The sequence below is a fragment of the Scyliorhinus canicula genome, chromosome 13 (genome assembly GCF_902713615.1).
Source record: "Scyliorhinus canicula chromosome 13, sScyCan1.1, whole genome shotgun sequence".
Taxonomy (NCBI): domain Eukaryota; kingdom Metazoa; phylum Chordata; class Chondrichthyes; order Carcharhiniformes; family Scyliorhinidae; genus Scyliorhinus; species Scyliorhinus canicula.
The window spans coordinates 151,288,344-151,309,535 of NC_052158.1; the positions used below are offsets into that span (position 1 = coordinate 151,288,344).

At 46.2% G+C, this 21,192-nt stretch overlaps 1 protein-coding gene across 3 annotated transcripts in view; it reads left to right on the forward strand.

Annotated features, from left to right (window-relative positions):
* Positions 1 to 21,192, forward strand: part of LOC119976792 (neprilysin-like) — a 235,698-nt gene that overhangs the window by 126,087 nt on the left and 88,419 nt on the right. For all 3 annotated transcript variants that reach the window (XM_038817578.1, XM_038817580.1, XM_038817579.1), the window contains 4 exons: positions 6,656 to 6,736; positions 6,820 to 6,915; positions 9,646 to 9,764; positions 11,851 to 11,916. In XM_038817578.1, the coding sequence (XP_038673506.1) occupies positions 6,656 to 6,736; positions 6,820 to 6,915; positions 9,646 to 9,764; positions 11,851 to 11,916 (362 nt within the window). The remainder of the gene's footprint in view (positions 1 to 6,655; positions 6,737 to 6,819; positions 6,916 to 9,645; positions 9,765 to 11,850; positions 11,917 to 21,192) is intronic.

Consider the following 21,192-nt stretch of genomic DNA (forward strand, 5'->3'; position numbering starts at 1 on the left):
ATCGCTTGTGTGAGCTTGTTGTACATAAATTAACTGCCAATTTTTCGATATTATATTGGTGATGACACTTTAAAAGTACTTCCTTGGCTGTAAAGCAATTTGACCATGCTGCGAAAGTTAAAGGCACAATGCAAGGACTTTTATTCTTCCTTCATAAATCCCTCCTTGCATTGAGTGCATACAAGAGGTGAAATTTAAAGTGGGTGCCAGTTGGAGAGCCAGCAAGAGTCCTGTGTGGCCTCTTTTCGGGAAGTTTAAAACTTAGTAAGGCACCTAACAGGCCAGTAGCAGGCCTTCCCTGGCAACAGACTCGCCCAGGGATGGAGGTCCCGTCTGTCGAGAGCTTCCAACAAATCAGAGACCAGCAGCTCGTCATTCTCCAGCAGCTCCACTGGGGATGTGGTGGCTGCTGCCGATAAGGCACAGATCCAAAGCCAGGGTTGCCGAGGGATCTCTAGGCCATGGTGAGCAGTGGCGGGAAAGGGATCATGGAGTAGGGACGTGGGGGAATTGAAGGGGTTGACAGACAGGGCAGAGAAGTGGCCACGCAGCGAACTCCCCCCGCACCCCCCCCTCACACCACCCCCCCCCCCCCCCCCCCCCCCCCCCCCCTCACACCACCGCCTCCCAAATGCCAGGTGCCCCACCAGAAGCCAACAGGAGACCTTGACAGGGTTTGCCTTTTCATGCTCCCCGCTGCTGAGACCCCATCCACTGCTGGGTCAATATCGGTGGCGGCAGGGTGAGACCTTGAGCTCATTTCAGAGCTTTTATTATCAGTAAAGGGGCGGGGGGAGTTGGGTGAACGGTGGGGTGGGTGGGGGGTGAGGATGCATAGCGGAGGCCGGCCACAGCCTTCCTGCTACTGACTTAATCGGAGTAGAAGGGGAAAGCGCCGTAGTCCCCAGTCGACATCTTCCCACCCAATGAAGACCCCCCCCCCCCAATGAAGACCCCCCCAATGAAGACCCCCCCCCCCCCGAAGCCCAACACGGAGGAAGACTTTAAATGTCACCCAACATTTCAGAATTGTCCATGGAGACCCCTCGTCATCCGACTCTAATAAAAATGGGGGCACATGATGAAAATGCATTTCCAGGCACAGCTGCAAATGTATTGGAACAATATTTGGAATTTTGCAACAACGACAGTCTTACTTTCCTGTCCCTTCTTTTGTTGCTATGGGAACTACAAGCCGGCTCTGCAGCCTTCTCTGTCCTCGATATCTCAGCGCCTTTTTAATCTATGAAAATAGCGGCTGTAGCTGTGAGAGCGTTTGCAAGTACAGGTGATTAAAATGTCAAATTGAAGTGAGGCTTTTTTTTTTGCTGACATTAGAACCTTTTTTGCGCAATCATCTTAAGCTTGAGAGATTTTTTTTATAACAGGGTGTCGAAACATTGCTGGATTCTCTGGTTGTGTACTTTGACTGAGTACAGCCGACAATGCTGCAAATTCACAGGATCGCCTTCAGTATCCAGGGTGCAGTTTGTCCGATTTTGCACCAGTGAGGAGATCGGTTCACCGGTTTTGAGGAGAGTTTAGTGCAACCGTTCTGTGCCAGTGTGAGTGAGATGGTCCACGCGCACATTTTGTGGCACCCATAGGTTGTGAGCTTGGTGTGTTCCTTAGGTTTATCCAGCTTTCCTTTATATACATCAGTGCTTTTCACCTCAGCTGCCCCTTGTGGTAACAAGTTCCATATTCTCAGGCCCCCCTCGGGGCTGAAGAGGTTTTTCACAAAATCTCCATTGGTTTTAGTGGTGACTATTTTATATTGGTGACCTCCAGTTTTGGGTTTCCCTGTGGATAGGAACATCATTTATACGTCTCCACTTTCGAACCCTTTCATTATCTGAAACACCTCTCACAGGTCATACCTCAGCGTTCTCTTTTCTGGAGAAATGAGCAAAGCCTGTTCAGTCTTTCCTGATAGGTCTATCCACTCATTTATTATAATAGAATCCCTACCGTGCAGGTTTTCCAGCAAATAGCTTCCGTGGCCTGGGCATTACAGGATTACAGTTACTGGGAGGCAGAGTCCAGGGTAGTAGTGAATATGAATTGCTACTGTAGGAAAGGATCAGTGTAGGCAGGATAGGGAGGGCTCCCGTTACAAGGTCACCAACCTCATATCCTTTTGGTTCAAAGGTGAATGTATACCTCCGAGACAGAGCCTGCAAACCATTCACTGTTCCAAAAACATGTTGCAGTTAGTAGACCAGAAGAGTTTGAATAGAATGGTACCATTCGGCCCATTGGGTCTGCACCGACCTTTCAAATGAGCACTCTGCCCATTTACCAGTGTCCACTCTGCCCTATCTCCATCATCCCATTATTCTAACCTGCATATTCCTGGACATTCAGGGGCCATTCAGCATGGCCAATCCACCTAGCCTGCATATCTTTGGACTGTGGGAGGAATCTGGAGCATCTGGAGGAAGCCCACGTAGACATGGGAAGAACGTGCAAACTCCACACAGTCATAGGCTGGAATTGAACCCAGGTCTCTGGCGCTGTGAGGCAGCAGTGCTAACCACTGTGCCGCCGTGTCGCCCTTGTATCATCCTTGTGAATATTTTCCAGATTTATTTTTCCTATTGTTACTGTATCTTTTTTATAATATGACGACCAGAACTGTCGTAAGGGTCCTCCTGTTAATCCCTGCCTGTCCCTTGTTCTTTCCTTTTAATTTCCGTTATTCTGCTATTTCAATTTCTGTAGCTGGACAATTAATAGGGCCTATGCCTTTAAAATGGACACCACCTTTAATTTTAAAACAGGAATTCCCCAGCAAGATGTGCTGTTTGGTCTGACAACAGTGATGATACACCTTGATGGACTTAGCTGGTGGCCAATGAGCTGTTTATATTGCTGCATTCTTAACTGATAAGGAAGGCTCCATCTATTTTTTAGTTTTGGTTTGATCAAGAAGTTGGAGGGCCACTGTCCTGATCTCTGTCTCTCTGACCTGATGGGCTCTCTCTAAATGTTCAAATTAAAGTCCTTTCTCTCTGCACAGCCCGATTGAACTGCAAGAGGATCCAGTCCAGCAGCCGCTGCAGGCCGGTCAGTTGTTTAAAAAAAAACCTTGTAAAATCTTGTGTGGGGAACTCTGTTCTTACCTCATACAAGTTGTTGGTCATTCTGGTGAAGTTGGAAACAAATGCGAATTACACAGGCCTGAGACTGTTCTTTTGAGTGAAGGCCCAGGTTAATAAAAGTGAGAGTGGAAATCCTCCAGCCTGGGAGTTCTGACTGAATGTTACTACCACAAGATTCTCATTGTAAATCCAACTGATGGTTTCAACACTCTACGTCCTGGGAAGATAGCTGACTATAACGATGTCAGGATCAGAAACAAGGACACTCATCTCTATTTTTCTATTTTAATCCTTATCATTTTACCCCTTTCCTTTCCTCTGTGTGTATCTGCCGTGTGTGTGTTTGGAAAAGGGTGGGGTGGTAAAAGGGGGGAGTTAGCTGGCTGTTATTTTATTACAGTTATTCCATATTTCAACTTTGTTCCTGGTCTAAGTAAACAGTTATTGTGTTCAACTTTTAGAACTGGGAACTATAACCTATTGAGCAGTCAAGGGGCCAAAGATTCCACAAATTGCATATGAATAATGAGTTAATTCACTTATGTTGGGTCTTCGGGGTCTGTGGGGCTAGAATTGACTGTGTACAGCCTGGGGTGGCCTAACATCTCTGGTTTTCAATTCTATCCCTCTAACAATAAGCTCTAGTGCTTTGTTTTCTTTGATTAGGACCTTGTTGATCTGAGTTGCTACTTTTCATGACTAGCATGTCTGCACCCCCAAATCCCTTTGCTCCTGTCCCGCATTTGGAGTCTGAAGTCCCCTCCTTGTTCTTCCTATTGATCTGTGTCCCCTTACATTCATCTGGATTGAAATTAATTTCTCAATTATGTACCCATTCTGAACGTTTATTAGTGCCTGTCTCGTATTTTGTTGGATTCTGCCTGTGTACTAATTGCAATTTGGTTGAATGGATTTGAAGAATCCATAATCACTTCGTAGAGAGTTCAATAACCAGAGGGTGGAAAGGATGGTAGAGGCAGAAGCCGTCATTGAGGTGTCTTAACCTACAGGGCTACAAACCAAGAGTTGAAAAGGAGAACAAAGCGAATTAGTACTTTTCCAACTGGCATTGTTTCTATGTAAGTTTATTTCTTTCTTCTGACGTCAAGGGAGCTGGATGCCTTCTGTTACGGACATAGGTCAGAAGGTCCCAATGCCAGAGACCATTGCCTCTGTTGGAGGCTATTAAGCATCCACTCTCCTCCCCTAGTTTTGAATTCTTCCCTGAGGAAAGGAAAGTAGAATGACTTTTCTTGACCTCAAGATCTCCTAAGTTGCTTTGCAACCAATGAAGTGTTTTTGAAATGTGGTTGTTGAATGTGGCGGTCAATTTGTGACATCAAGGTCCCACAGGCAGTTATGAGATAATGATTACATCATCTATTTTGGGGAGATATCGGTTGAGACATAAATATTGGCCCAGAATGCCCATAATAATCTTCCTCTTCTTTGTAATAGTGCGGTGGTATATTTTACGGGGAGGGAATTGCTACGAAATCTCATTAGAAAAGATGGCACTGCACTCCATAGAACCCTTACAGTGCAGAAGGAGGCCATTCAGCCCATTGAGTCAGCACACACACTCTGAACGGGTACCACTCCCCCGCCCTATCTCCGTAACCCCACATCCCTGGACACTAAGAGACAATTTAGCATGGCAAATCCACCTAACATGCACATCTTTGGATTGTGGGAGGAAACCGGAGCACCCAGAGGAAACCCATGCAGACACGGGGGAAACGTGCAAACTTCACACAGACAGTGACCCAAGGCTGGAATCGACCCAGGGTTCCTGGCGCTGTGAGGCAGCAGTGTTAACGACTGGCACTGTGCAGTTTTGTAGAACTCCCTCAGTGCTCACACTAGGAGAGACTCCCGCAGTACTCACACCAGGATAGACTTCCTCAATAATCATACTGGGAGAGACTCACTCAGTGCTCACACTAGGAGAGACCCTCAGTAATCAAACTAGGAGAGACTCGCTCAGTACTCACACCAGGATAGACTTCCTCAGTAATCACACTGGGAGAGACTCACTCAGTGCTCACACTAGGAGAAACCCTCAGTAATCAAACTAGGAGAGACTTACTCAGTACTCACATTAGGAGAGACTTCCTCAATACTCACACTAGGAGACACTATGTGGATTACATGTTCCAGTTATGAGTGTAGGAATTGAACCAATGACCATTTCAGATTTGTGCATGATCGTAGTACTCACTGAGCCACAGCTGAAATGAATGGCCTCAGCTTATGTTAGCCTAAATTGTGTAATGCGCAACACTTGGTTAAAGTGAACTCAAAGTGCGTTGCCATGTCAGAAGTACCGATTATGGCTCTGTGACCTGCTTGACTTCCAAGATGCCTGTGATAGATAACACTTTGTATTGAAAGCATGGATTGACCCAAGAGGAATTGGAGTTGAAGGTCATTCTCTTTAACCCCAAAATTTATAGCCTGTTAGGAGAGCTTGCATAACTGGATTGCTTCCAAATTCCATCTGTCAGCAGCTGTGGTTTTTAAACTGTCCTGACGTACTTTTACTGCTTTGTATTTGCATTCAGTATTGGAATGCAGTGAATGTGCTTGAGGCCTGTTGTACTGCTGTTAAACACAAGTAAGCTCATTCTAGCGGAACTAGAAGCTGGCATGCAGAAACCAATACAACCCAAGTAGGGATGCCAATTTTCCAGGAAATTAATGAGTAATTCGCTGGATAAGACTGAGAGAAAACCCTGGAGAATAATTGTGCTTGACTTTATCAGGGAGGTACATGAGGGGACGTCGAGTGAAGGCTGGTGAATCAAGTTGATTTGCAGGCCATTCACATTATGATTGAATGGTGGAACAGATACAAAGTGATGAATGGTGTGCTACTGTTCCTACTGGTACCATGTTCATGGATGATCTTGGTCAGATATGCTTGATCATATTCAGAGACCCCTCTCACCTGGGTTATTCTCTCTTCTAACTTCTTCCATCAGGCAGGAGATACAAAAGTCTGAGAACACGCACTAACAGATTCAAAAGCAGCTTCTTCCCTGCTGTTACCAGACTCCTGAATGGCCCTCTTATAGACTGAACTGATCTCTCTACGGACCTTCTCTACAGTTGTAGCACTATGCTCTGTATGTTTCACCCGATGTCTATGTCTATGTATTTACATTGTGTATTAATCGTATGCCCCATGTTTTTCTCATGCATGGAACAATCTGTCTGGATTGTACGCAGAACAATGGGCGGGATTCTCCGCTGGCGAGATTCGCCGTTTTGCCGGGCCCGGGGTTGCCTGATGAGGTGGGGCTGCCCCACAAATGGGAAACTCCATTGACCGGCTGGCATAACGGAGGATCCCGCCGGCGGCTCGGGTCAGAAATGTGGTGTGGCGGGGCGGAGAATCGAGCCCAATACTTTTCAGTACACGTGACAATAATTCTGAATCTAAATGAAATACCGGCATATCATTAAGTGGTTGTGGAAAAACTCTTACAGAAACTGACTAGAACTGTCTCTGAGCTACCTTGCCCATTTATTTCTCTTCCTGATTCTAGATGTCCTCGAGAAGCCAGATAATGGAGATCCTGAAGCCATTCAGAAAGCAAAGACACTATACAAGTCATGCACCAATCAAAGTAAGTGGTGATCTCGAGACTGATCCAACCATTCTGATGTTTCCTGTGAAATGTGCTAATGGTTCCTCTTGTTTGTACTTCAGCTGCAATTGAAAGCAAAGGTGGAGCACCATTAATTAGCATGCTGACTGATGTGTTTGAGTGGCCAGTCGCAGCGGACAACTGGGATGAGACACATGGTGAGATCAGAATGTGGTTTTTTCAATATTTGGGACACTTTCGTGTTTTATCAAAATTTCCCAGCTGAAGAAACAAAGTACTTGCATGTTAAAATGAACAGCACACAGCGACAAATTGAGCAATGAGCGCATGCCAGTTACCCAAGTGGCAATCAGCTGCTGCTCCCTGTATTGGGACTGATGTACCATCAATTGAACGCGAGACGAGTCAATCAGGGAGCCGTCACATGACTGGTCTCAAACAACCGGTCGAGAGGCACATGACCGACCAGGGCCAATGGTAAGCCGGTGTTCTGCACCAATGGCAGGCAGCTATGCTAATCATACCACCACAGGGACTTTTGTAGATTGCCATGCATGTAAATAATTTGGACTCTGAAATTGGTAGGCGTGTCATTACACTTTAAAGCTGATACCAACATTGAGGGCTTTGTAACGAATCACATGCAGGACATACAGTGTGAAAGTACAGAAAGGCTTCAACACGTTTGCAGACTGGGCAGATCAATGAAAAATAAAAGTGACCATCGCAAAGTGTGAGGTGGTAGAAGAAACAAGGAAGCTACTCATTCCTTGCAGGCTAAGACATGAAATGGGATAGAGGGAAAATCGGTGATTGGGGAGTATGGATGCATAAATGGCTAAAAGTAGCACCAAGCCATAAAGATTGCAAACAAGAACTGGAGTGCATTTCTAGGGGAAACAAACGCAGAGGGGCAAGGTTATGTTTATGTACAACCTTGATTAGGTCGGACTTTTGAGCACAATGTACAGGTCTGTTCTCCATACTGCAAATAAGGATATTACCATACGGAAAAAATGTAACAATCAGACAGGATAAAGCAAGATGGAGTATTATTCTCTGGAAAAGAGCAGACATGATTACAAACAACTCCTGAATATCATGCAGGGATAAATAGCGCAGATGCGGGTGTGTGGTTTTCAGTTGTGTTTGAGTGCGGAACCAGGACAGCATGAATAGCAGACAGTCTGTAAAAGATCAACTCAGTAATTTAGGAGGAATTTATTTGCACAGAGTGTAGTGAGAATATGGAACTATCTGCAACTTGCAATGAATATCTTTTACACTGACAGTCATTGAACTACTCACACACATACAGGCACTGTAGAATCTGATCAATTAATCTCACTTTGGAAATACTTCATCCAAAAATATTTTTATTATTTGTTATTTTGTTGGCAATGTTAACCTGTTTGAATAAAATAGCTGATATCTCTATTAAGATAGCATCATGCGTAAGTGTTCATCTCCCCCTATATTACACAATGGAATGGAAAGATCGAGGCCTGGATTCTCCGCTGTCGGGATGCTCCATTGTGCCGGCATCCCGGGTCTTTCCCGACGGTGTAGGGCTGCCCCACAATGGGTAACCCCATTGACCAGCCGGCGAAACGGAGCATCCCACCGGTGTGCTGAAACAGAAATCTGGGGCGGAATTCTCCGCTCCCGCGATAAATCGGGAAGGCCGTCGTGAACTCGGCCGAGTTTCACGATGGCCTCAGAGGCTGCTCCTCGCACCTTATTCACCCCCACCCGGGGGGCTAGGTAAGTCAATAATGGTTGGAGAGCAAATGGGCGGCAATGGATTGGACGTTCTCTATATACCTCTTCCGGGGTGGGATTCTCCACCCCGGGGGCGCTCCATAACTCTCAGCTACTGGGCCTTGACGCTTGCGGCGCACCGAGAATGATGCGACAGCGGCGCCTAAGTGACGTCAGCCGCGCATGCGCCGGTTGGCCGGCTCCAACCCGCGCATGCGCGGCTGACGTCACGACGGCTGACGGCTCCAACCCGCACATGCGCGGTTGCCGTCTTCCCCTCCGCTGCCCCGCAAGGCGTGACGGCTTGATCTTGAGGGGCGTGGAGGGGAAAGAGTGCGTCGCTTTGAGACGCCGGCCCGACGATCGGTGGGCACCAATCGCGGGCCAGTCCCCTCCCAAGCACGGCCGTGGTGCTCACTCCCCTCTCCGCCCCTCACAAGCTTCAAACCAGCATTTTGCGCCCATGTTCACGACGGCAGCGCCCAGGTGTGGTTGCCGCTGGCGTAAACAGGTCGGGAACGTCAGGCCCTCGGCCCATCCGGTCCGGAGAATCGGCGGTCGCCGTTAAGAACGGTGACCATCGATTCTTCCGAGCGGGGGGGGGGGGGGGGGGGGGGGGGGGGGTTGGAGAATCGCGGGGGGGCGCCAGGGGCTTGTGTCATGAGTCGCCCAGCCCTCCCGCCATTCTCCCACCCGGCGTGGGGAGTGGAGAATCGCGCCCCTGGTGCGGCGGGGTGGAGAGCCCCACCCCGGAAGAGGTATATGGACGACGTCCAATCCATTGCCGCCCATTTGCTCTCCAACCATTATTGACTTTCGGAACTCTCCTTCCACTGTCTTTACCAATGATGTATTCCTCAGCTATCATCAAACTTTGGGTTGAAAGCCTCACCTAACCTCATTTGTTCTCGCTTGCAATATTCACTGTGATGAGAAATTTGCCTGAATCAACTTGAAATATTGACTCTATTTCTCCTCAGGTACTGCCTGACGTGCTGAGTATTTCATACTCCCGGCATCTGCAGTTTGGTTTGTGTTCGTATCAGTGACTGATTTCCTATAACCTGTTCCAGGGAATTTACATTTTGGGCTGGGTTAGGGAATATTCTCTGAACTGCAGGTCATCCAGTTTGCTGTCATCAGTGTGCGTGTGTGCTTTCTCCTAGGTCAAAATTGGACGCTTGAGGCCGTCATCGGGAAAATGACCAGCACATTTGGGAAGCGTGTGATTATAGACCTTTTTGTTGGGACAGATGACAAAAATTCCAATGTTCACATAATCCATGTACGTGACTTTGATAAGATTCAAAATGTCCATTCTTCTTCATTCATTTACAAAATATTAGTTTGTGCAGAGCATGCAAATGGAATCAATTGTGCTCCGTTAAAAAGGGTACATTGGGGTTGATGTTTGATTTGAGGCATCATCTTTGTCAACTACAGGGAGGAAAGGAAGAGAGGAGATTGCAGAATGGGAACCCATCAAATTTCCCTTCATTTTAAATGAATACAGGCAAATTGGGCAGGTTCAGGAATAGGCCCAAGGATTCTCCTCTGAAAATTGGATTCCATTCCAGATGGTGGAGGATGAAAAGCGGTGTAAATCCTTTTCTTGAAAGTCTGTTTGATTACAGAAAGCAGAATTATATAGTCTGCCTCTTACCTACTGTCCCAGCAGTCCCTCTTCAATTAAACAAATTATAAATAAATTAACTTCAAATGAGAGGGGTGATAGCCTCTTGTGGGGCACTGATATGAAACAAAAAACTTAACTGATGAAAACAAAATGGCCGTCCTGGGGGTGATGATGCACCCCAGCTCCCACGGTGTCTACCGGTCACGGAAGGCCTGAAGTGTTGTGGTGGACACTCCATGCACCCTCTCCAAGGTGGCCTCACCATGAGTGTAGCCGCAGTCAAGTGGCAGACAGTTGGGTCAGATGACCTCACCCTTCAACCACTCGCTGCCTGGACCTGCTAATGGTCACCATGGCCGGGTCCAGGGGCAAACTTACAAGGAGGACCTCCTCCTTTCCCAAGCTCATCCACACCAGGTGAATTGTTGTTATTTCTCTTCCCACACACAGTGGTTCACAAGGCAGACTTTCTACTGTTTCCATAGTGAGTTTTTACTGGATACGTTTGTTTCCTTGTCCTCTGAGGCCTAAAGCTTGAGGGGCACAATGCCAATCAAGCATGTCTGACCAGGAGTCTCTCACACTCTTACTGCTTGCTGCTGGCGTGCGATGGAAGGATTTTGCAGGATGATACTCAACCTGTTTGGTTGCATTATGAACTCACGTCACTTGGCCATCAAGTCCTGGGGTAGGACTCAAACCCAGAGTTTATAACTCTGGGGGCAGGGATGCTACCCACTGCAGTGCAATACCTTCCCCAATCCCTCTTTATACTTTTCTAATAAAACAATCATCTATAAATGGAACAAAATTGAGAGGTGACATCAACTGGTGGGGCACTGTAACTAAAATTAAAGGTCAGACGGAAACTTAGCTAATGAAACCAAAATGTCATTCCCGGGAGTGCTGATAAATCCAAGCTACTCGAGGGAGGAGTTTCTATATCTGTTCAAGGCACTTAATAAATCAGTTCCCATCATCTGTTTATCCTTAAGCTTAGCAATATCACTAACATAATATTAATATCCTCACTTTATTTTGCTCTTGGATCTTGCTGAAGCATGCCATCTCACCAACTGCCCTGTTAGTTAAAATTTTCCTTCCGCTCAAAGATTTCTTTTGACCATAATTTGCAGGATTTGCCAGCAGATAATGGGCAACAATGAAAGGACGTTAGTGATTAATGGGACCTGCGGTCTATCACGCCAATGAATGAGATTCGAAGATTGAGACCAAGAGAGAGAAAAAGGAAGAAAAGAAAAATATGTCTAACGTTTTAAAGTTGCTATTTTACAATCTTTTAGCCGCAATTTTCCAGCTTGCAATTTAGATTGTTTATAGTCGCTGAGGCAGAAAGATTTGACCGGCATTTCATTCACAATTACTAAGTGAGTAAAAATGGCACTTGCACTGTTAATTGCCACACATAACTTTCTGCGGTGAGTTTAATTGGTCATTAATGTGAAAATCCATCAAGTTCAGAAACACAACAATAAGGCCAGGGGCGAGATGCCATTTGTCTAAACCAGTCGATGAGAGAACCGGGAATTGAACAGCAAGTTCGGGAGATTCACAGATCTCTGCCTATCCCCTGAGCTGACCGATTCACAGATTGCTCACAGCACGTGTTGTTAACATAACGTTACTGTCACGATAAAGTCTGGGTCAAGACGAGAGAAAAATTGTTGGACTTGACATAATATTAAACATACTTTAACTTTTGGTGAATTGACAGATCGACCAACCCAACCTTGGCTTGCCATCTCGTGATTACTATGAATGTACTGGTGCTTATAAGGAGGTATGTAACATTCTTATTGTATTTCAAATGGTTTTTAATCTTGTACAAAGACTAGAAAGTTAATTAAATATTAGGGAGGTTTTTGATAGCCTAATTAAGGGAAAAGTGTTTCCATTGGCAAGAGAACGTCACAGGTTTAAGATAATTGGCAAAAAGTCCAGGAAACCGGAACCGGAAAATCCTGCAGGCTGGAAAATCTCCCCATTGTGGTGCGACATTGTGGGAAAAAGTGGGATGAATTGGGTAGCTCCTTAAAAGAGCACTATGGGCTGAAGCGCCTTCGTCTGTGAAGCAATTGTTCGGGAAACCGCTCTACAGCACACAGGTGACACATTAACCAACGTCCCAAATGGTAATCTGATCACTTTGGTCAAACTGAGGCTGATAGTTGTTGTAATTGTTGTAATATTTATTACTGAGAAGTCTCAGTGAGAGGCCAAGGGTTCAGGTGCACCAATGTTCAAAAGATTCGCTAATCAATTAACTAAAGAAAGTTAATCAAAAGCTCAATGCTGCTGCGTTTGGATTTTAAAAGCCTGCAGACTATAGGAGGAAGGGAAGGTGCAGAAGAATGTAAAGCGCTCTATCGTTTTGAGGGGGTTGAATGAAGGTTGTGGATTTTGAAGCAATGAAGAGGCACGTTAGTCTGCTTTCACATCATGTTGGTCGAGGGATTGATATTGGCCACGAGGGCTGGGCACACGTCCCTACTTTTCTTCAAATAATACTGCTGTGATAAAAGATTGAAACCACTCAAGTCTGTACGATGCTTTTTATTCACAAACATGCTTGGGAGACACAACCTGCCCCCCCCCCCCCCCCCCCCCCCCCCCCAGGGTGTCTGCCTGATGCAAAGGCTGCATAGCATACTCAAATTTTGTGGTTATCGCCCTGACAGTATAAAACCTTAATTAGCAGAATTATACAGGCTGCAGCTGTCCCCTTTATCTTATCACACTTTAGCTTGGCCATCCTGCGAAGGTCATTCAGTTTGTGATTGTTACTTTCCCACACCAGCGTGCTGAGAAAAGGCTCTAATAACTATTCTTTCAAAGCTGTTAATGCTCAGAACTACTTTTGCCTACTTCAAAGGTGTTAATATTTAATGTCAAATTATTTCATTTACCCCATTTCAGTGCTGTGGGATCTGTCACATTGACCCAGCTGACAGGGTGTATAACTGCTCCGTTTAAAAAAACTAAGTGTATCCGTGTGCTCCGTGTATCACTCCCTCCGTATTGCCCCAGTGACGTCAACATGGATCTTGTCCTCCAGTCTCTGGAGTGGGACTTAGTTGCGCCCACTTTTTAAAAACTTGTTCATGGGATGTGGCCATCACCAGTAAAAGACTGGCATTTGTTGTAACTGAGCTTGAGAAGGTGGTGGTGAGCCATCTTCTTCAGTTGCTCAACGGTGTTGCTGGGGAGTGAGTTCCAGGATTTTATCCTAAAGTCTGTGAAGGAACGGCAATTATAGTTCCAAGGCATGAATCGGGTGGGGTCGCAGGTGTGACCCATACCGGGAGTGGGGGGGGTGGGGGTGATGCCAACTCACCCGTGAGGCCCGGTGGGCTTCCCTGAGCCTCTTGCGGCACTGGTTGGTGGGCCTCCTGGTGACAGTTCCCAAGTTGACAGCCACTACCTCCCAGGTGGGCACTGGCTGACCCGACGGTCCGATCCCCTCGGCGGAATGGGGTATGTCGTCTGGACTTCTCCGCGTCCAGCAGAGTGGCCAGGTCGGCACCGCGGAGCTGGTTTTTGCGGTGGCATGGCTGCATGCTGTCTGGGGTTTGCTCTGCGGAACTGGTTTAAGTCCTGCTGCCCCCCCCCCCCCGTTAGCGGGTAGCTGCCCGCGCAGCCCCGGCAAATCAGTCGGCGGGATAATCATTTGCGGCGTGAAGCCCGTAGGACGTCATTAAGTGCCCTAATTAACGTTAGACACCGGCGACAGCTTTGCCGGGTCAGCCATCGGGAAACCCTGCGATTCCCGCTCGCTGCCACACTCTGAGCGAATTTGGTTAGATTGCGCCCCTTAACGCTGGACTTGCAGACAACATAATACATCACTCACAGCTTGATTACGATGTAAATAAGGACAAACATGTTCGCCCCAACAGGACTCTCTGGTTTTAAAATGATTGCCAATTTGATAATACTTCAGGATCCACTGCTAACATGAAAGGCTGATTGAATCAATCCTCTCCATGTAAAATCCCCTGCATGTTGTACATTTTATATCTGAGTTATGCAGAAATGACACTAGTTTCTGTATAAGTAACAGGTTTTATTTACGGTGCTGGAAAATATCTACTCCATGCTGCAGCTCAGGCTTTAAGCACTTCAGACATCTTTGTTTACTTTTCCCTTTTCTATAGTAAACAGACTCACATAATCAAACACAGACCAGTTGAACAGTACAGCGAGTACCACCTCTGCTTAGCTGTCTCATCCCACAACCATTTTACAGCCAGTGGTCTGATAATCGGCTCAAGGCAGAGATTCTGCCCCTTGCAATAGGAAGTCCTGCCTTCGAGAGTAAGCTCTCCTGTCCGCGCAGCACCTCTGGGAGCTGTGCCCACTGCCAGGAACTGCAGGCAGTACAGAAAATATCACAGGGGGCAGCACGGTAGCATTGTGGATAGCGCAATCGCTTCACAGGTCCGGGATCTCAGGTTCGATTCCAGCTTGGGTCACTGTCTGTGCAGAGTCTGCACATCCTCCCCGTGTGTGCGTGGGTTTCCTCCGGGTGCTTGTTTCCTCCCACAGTCCAAAGATGTGCAAGTTAGGTGGATTGAACATGATTCCTTAGTGTCCAAAATTGCCCTTAGTGTTGGGTGGGGTTACTGAGTTATGGGGATAGGGTGGAGGTGTTAACCTTGGGTCGGGTGCTCTTTCCAGGAGCTGGTACAGACTCGATGGGCCGAATGGCCTCCTTCTGCACTGTAAATTCTATGAGAAGAGTAGATGCCCATCGAGCCTGGAGTTAAAAGGAAGGGACTCTTGGGGAGATAGGTTGGGGGAAGCTGGAACCTTCTGGGGTGGAAGAGAGAGCCTGTGGTGGAGAATTACCTGTGGGAGGGGAAACGTCTGATGGACACAGGGAACCCAAAAAACATGCGCCTCTCCCACCTTTGCCTGTCGGCCATTTGTCAGCTTTCAGATGGCTTCCTGGACAATTGGCACCCGCCTCTCCCACCAGAGGTAAAATTTCAGTAGCTGGGGAATAGACCCTACATGGCCATTAATTAGCCACATAATGGCCTCAATTGGCCTGTGGGTGAGGTGACCAGCTTATGCCTCCCACGCCACTGGTAATGTCACAGTGGGGATGGGCAGGGATGGTAAGCGGTGAGCACAGAGCCACAGTCATGACGCCCAATTCTCTTCCCACTCCCTAATCTGTCTACCCTTATAACCCCGGGGGGGGGGGGGGGGGGGGGTTATAAGATTCCGACCAACATGTCTTGGGCTCAATTCATCCAAAATATTTCCATGTGGTCTCCGGCAAGAAACCAAGTGTGATTACCACTGGGTGGTTGACATGATCCAGATTGCAATCCAGTCAGACTTCGAGATTTGTTTGCAAGGAGGGCGAGTTTTGTACCGGCACAAAGTGGGGGGTATATACACCAGCAAGCCTGGCTTCACATAGATCAGGGCCCCCCGGGGTGGGCAGATTACTGGGAGCTGGGAGAATCCAGCTTTAAACTGACCAATGATATTTGAATGCTTATATAAATATGCTAATGTGGTTCGCGTCCAGCAGGAACGCAAACCAGATTGCGTCAGCTGTAGCGGGCTGGACGCTTCACCCTCTGTTCGGCACCCAGCGCCACTTTGGGGCACTCCCGCTTTTCTCCCAACATAACGAGTTGTGCGCCAGGTACAACGCGCCCGTTGAATTGCCCCCTTATGCGTAATCTCATCAACTCAATTTGTAATCTGTTTTGACAAAAAACGCAGGCTGGTCAAATTGAGCTCCATCCCTTGAAACAAAGTAAATTGCCTTTGTTGATCACAGGCCCATGAATCAATTCTTATGAATAGCAGTTACTGGGGATTATTTGTGCTGTTCCTGAAAAAATTCATTTACGGGATGAAATGAAAATGAAATGAAAATCGCTTATTGTCACGAGTCGGCTTCAATGAAGTTACTGTGAAAAACCCCTAGTCGCCACATTCCGGCCGCCTGTTCGGGGAGGCTGTTACGGGAATTGAACCGTGCAGCTGGCCTGCCTTGGTCTGCTTTAAAAGCCAGCTATTTAGCCCAGTGAGCTAAACCAGTGTCGCTGATTAAACCAGCATTTATTGCCCATCCCTAGGTGCCCTTCAGAAGGTGGTGGTGAACCGGTGTAGTCCCTAAGGTGTAGGTACACCCACTGCGCTGTTGGGGAGAAAGTTCCAGGATTTTACCCCAGCGACAGTGAAGGAAAGGCGATATATTTCCAAGTCAGGGTGGTGAGTGTCTTGGAGGGGAACCTCCAGGTGGTGGGGCTCCCAGGTATCTGCCGCTCTTGTCCTTCTCGATGGCAGTGGTCGTGGGTTTGAAAGGTGCTGTCTGAGGCACCTTGGTGAGTTACTGCAGTGCATCTTGTAGATGGTACACACGGCTGACACTGTTCGTCGGTGATGGAGGGTTTGAACGTTTGTGGAAGGAGGAGCAATCAAGCGGGCTGCTTTGTCCTGGATGGTGTCGAGCTTCTTGAGTGTTGTTGGAGCTGCACTAATCCAGGCAAGTGGAGTGTATTCCGTTCCACACCTGACTTGTGCCTTGTCGATGGTGGACAGGTTTTGAAGGGTCAGGAGGTGAGCTACTCACTGTAGGATTCCTAGCCTTTGACCTGCCCTGCCAGCCACAGTATTAATATGGCTAGTCCAGTTCAGTTTCGATCGATGATAACCTCCAGGATGTTGCGATGTTTGAGGTTTTAACTGAGGGAGGCTGTAAATGTGGCAATATTGCAGATTGCTTTGGGATCTATTACTGGGAAAATATTAACTTATTAATACCAAGGGCAGCACGGTGGCCTAGTGGTTAGCACAACCGCCTCACGGCGCTGAGGACCCAGGTTCGATCCCGGCTCTGGGTCACTGTCCGTGTGGAGTTTGCACGTTCTCCCCGTGTCTGCGTGGGTTTCGCCCCCACAACCCAAAAATGTGCAGAGTATGTGGATTGGCCACGCTAAATTGCCCTTTAATTGGAAAAAATGATTGGGTAATCTAAATTTTAAAAAAAAAACTTATTAATACCAGAACTTTGGTCAGAAAATAACCTCGGCTAATGAGCATCTCTTGAGATGCTGAGAAGTTTATTTATTTAGCAACCATTGGCTTTGTCAAATGGAAAAAGGACAATGATTTCATCCAATTTCATAATTTTCTAAATATCTGCAAATTATGTCCTTCTGCTTGATGAAGCTTTGTTGAAATTCATATAAGCTGTTTGAAAATAACCTCTTACGAGCATTATCACAGCGTGCAACAGTTGGCTAACATTCAAATTCTGGTTCTGAGAAAGATTACGTTTTTGTTTTTGAACAATGGGTGGGAGGTTGGTGGGGCAGGCAGCTGTGTCAAGACTACACTTAAGCACTGGCCGGCTTTATCATGTCTTCTGCGATGTTGTCTTTTGGTTCCCTCTGTGGCTGTGAATTCTTGTTCAGGTACCTTCCCACAGCGGCTGGCAGTCCTCCAGTATCTCAACAGAGTGGAAATATTTCCGTGTGCATCTTCAGAGAGCTGCATAGAATTTACAGCACTGGCTATTCGGTCCAACTGACTTGTGCCAGTGTTTATGCTCCACACAAGCCTTCTCCTGCTTAATATATATTTTTGTGTCTGTAGAACACTCAGCTATCTTGTTTTCATATTGCTTGATCATTTAATTTCATTGTTCCTCTTTGCTTTTCTAATGTTTTCTTATCTATTTCCTAATTTCTTTGTAGCTCTCTCCTTTACAGTCTCTCTATAACCTTCATGTATACCCTTTTTCTAATTACTCTTACTCTCCTCCCTTTAAGCATCCATGGCATCTCATTTATGGCCAGTTTGTTTGTTAGTGGAATATCTGTTTCTCTTAAACTCTGTTGATCCCCTTCAGAAATATTTTCCTCTACTCTTCCATGTTTTTGTGTGTGAATATGCTTTGTATTATCTTCCCTAGTTCCATTCTCACCCCTTAAAATTAGAGCAATATTTAACAGATTTGGTTAATGTAGGATCATGTATGGGACCCTTTAAGCAGAAGGCAGTGTATGTATCCAGCAAGTTGTCAGAGAACTGGTTGTCAACGTTATTGGTGCGGATTGGATTTGTTATTGTCACATGTACCGAGGTAAAGTGAAAAGTATTTTTCTACACGCAGCTCAAACAGGTCATTTAGTACATGAAAAGAAAATACATAATATGGCAACACTAGGTGCACCATGTAAATACATAGACACCGGCATCGGATGAAGCGTACAGGAGTGTAGTAATAATCAGACCAGTCCATAAGGGTCGTTTAGGAGCCTGGTAACAGCAGGGAAGAAGCTGATTTTGAGTCTGTTCGTGCGTGTTCTCAGACTTTTGTCTCCTGCCCAATGGAAGAGTGAGCGAGCAGGGTGGGAGGGGTCTTTGATTATGCTGCCCGCTTCCCTAAGGCAGTGGGAGGTGTAGATGGAGTCAGTGGTTGGGAGGCGGGTTCGTGTGATGGACTGGGCTGTGTTCATGACTCTGAAGTTTCTTGTGGTTTTGGGCCGAGCAGTTGCCATACCAGGCTGTGATGCAGACAGATAGGATGCTTTCTATGCTGCATCCCATAAACTATGGACTATGAGGGGATAGATATGTCCATTTGTACATGTTCTATTATCTGATATCTTAATGCCTGTGCTGATATTTTAAATCTTAAAAATAACACATTTGTCAAATAGCAGACCAGAAAGCATACAAATGCTAAGATACCATATGTGGTAATATTTCCGACAGTAATTTGTGGTCTTTCGTGATGCTCACCTTTGACCCATTTTGTAATGAACTCCAATTAGCTTTATTGGTTGGCCAATTGGAGTATGAGCTCCCTCAATGATAGCTCATTGAGGGGGCCCATATAAGCACATGTGTAGGCTTTGTGAGCCAGTCTCAAGTTGACTGGACTGCTAGCAGCACTGTTTGGAGCTGCTCCTGTAATATCGTTATTGTAAATAAATATTGGCGTGGTGACGGAACCCCTGCCTCCCGTTGATTACTACACATTTAAAAGCTGCCAATAGGTTGCAAAATGCATTTTCCCCCTGTGCCTCTTGAGTAAGTTGAAAGGGGCTCTCCACATTGCCCTTGAGAATGAGCAGATTACCATCGAGCAAGTTGATTAATGCAATCTGTTCACCATAGCAGAGTTCATGAATGGTCTTAAGTTAAAAGTGAGACGATTAGCATAGTGAAGTGAAGTCAGGTGGGACTTCTTGACCTAAGAGGTAATGAGAGTTTGGAAGGAAGTTCCAGTACATAGTAACATCAAGCCTGCTCTACTATTCAATAAAATAATGACTGATTTCACATCATATCTCTACTTTCCTGACCTAACCATAGAGCCCTTATATCCCTGAGTGAGTGTAAAAACAAAAGAGATCTAAACAATGAAAATTCTAGAGCCTTGATTTTGTGCTCAAATTCTCAAGTAGGAAGGGCACAAAATACCTTGCCCTTTGAGCAAAGAGTACTATTAACTGAGTATGAGCAGTGGAAATAAAAACTTTGGCAGGGCACAAAAAGAAAGCACGACAGCCTTTGGCCACTTGTACATCTCACTCAATATGAAAAGGATCCTTTCATTTGCAGAAACATTTCCCCATCTCAGGACACTTTTGAATTCCTCTTGAATCAACAACAGCCTGAAGGCCAGTGAAGAGAAAAGATGAATTAACATCACGCAAATTGGGCCAGAGCCTATGGGACCGTGGCGCATTCCCTTTCTCTATCTGCCGGGATACCCCTATGCTCCAAGAGATGCTACCTTCTGAGTGGGCTGGTGTCAAATTCGGGCCCTGTCTACCTGCCCAGTTGGTTTGCTTTGGTCTTGTGACAACCATTCAATGATGAGCAGGGAACCAACATTGACAGAAAAAAGAACAGCTTGACCATCCACCTCATTGTTACCTGAGGAAACTTGCTACACACATTGGCAGACACTTTTGACTACAGAAGAACTGTCGCTAAACTTCCATGCAAGTATATGAATTAGGAGCAGACGTAGGCCACTCAGCCTCTCGAAACTGCTGCACTATTCAATAAGATCATGGCTGATCTCATTTTAACTTCAACTTCACATTGTTGTCCACCGTCAGTAACCTTTCACCCCTTGCTAGTCAGGAATCTATGTACTTCTGTCTTAAATATATTCAAAGATTCTGCCTAACCACCTTTTGAGGAAGAGAATTCCAAAGTGTCACCATCCAGTGAGAGATTTGTTTTTTCCTCATCGTTTTCAATGGCGGCTCCCCCCGTTCTCGATACTCACACAAGAGGAAACATCTTTTCCGCATCCACCTTTTCAAGTCCCCCTCATGATCTTGTATGTTTCAATCAGGCCACTTTTTACTCTTCTAAATCTAAGTGAGTACAAACTTAACTTGTCCAATCTTTCCTCAGAAGAGTTCCTGCCCATGCAGGTTGAAGTCCAGTAAACCTTCTCTTTACATCTTTTCTTAAAGGAGTGCAAAGTCACCATAGTCTCAGGTAACTAGGAGGGGGTGGGGGGACGAGCTAACTGGCGGTGATTCAACCTGAGGGTCGCCATACCTCGGGCGAAGGCAAAGGTTGAGAAGCCAGGGCCTTCATGAATAACCTCAGCCAGTATAGGAATTTAACCCATGCTTTTAGCTTCGCTCTGCATCACAACCCAGATGACTAACCAACAGAGCGAAACAGGCCCTGTATACTTAAAGCATGACCTCCTTACTCTTGCACTCAATTTCACTTGCAATATCCAACAAAATTCCATTAACTTTGCTAATTATTTGCTGCACCTGCATTCCAACCCTTTGGAACTGGTGCACGAGGACACCCAGATCCTGACAGAACTCCACAATCTCTTACCGTTTACATAATCTGCTTCTTTTATTCTTCCTGTCAAAATGAACAACCTCACATTTCCCACATGATACTCCCACTTACTTTTCGACCTATCTTTGTGTCACCAGCAATTTTAGACAACAAACACTTGATCCCTTCATCCAAATCATTTATGTATAACTTGTAATGAGTTGAGACCCGAGCGCTGATCCCTGTGGAGCAC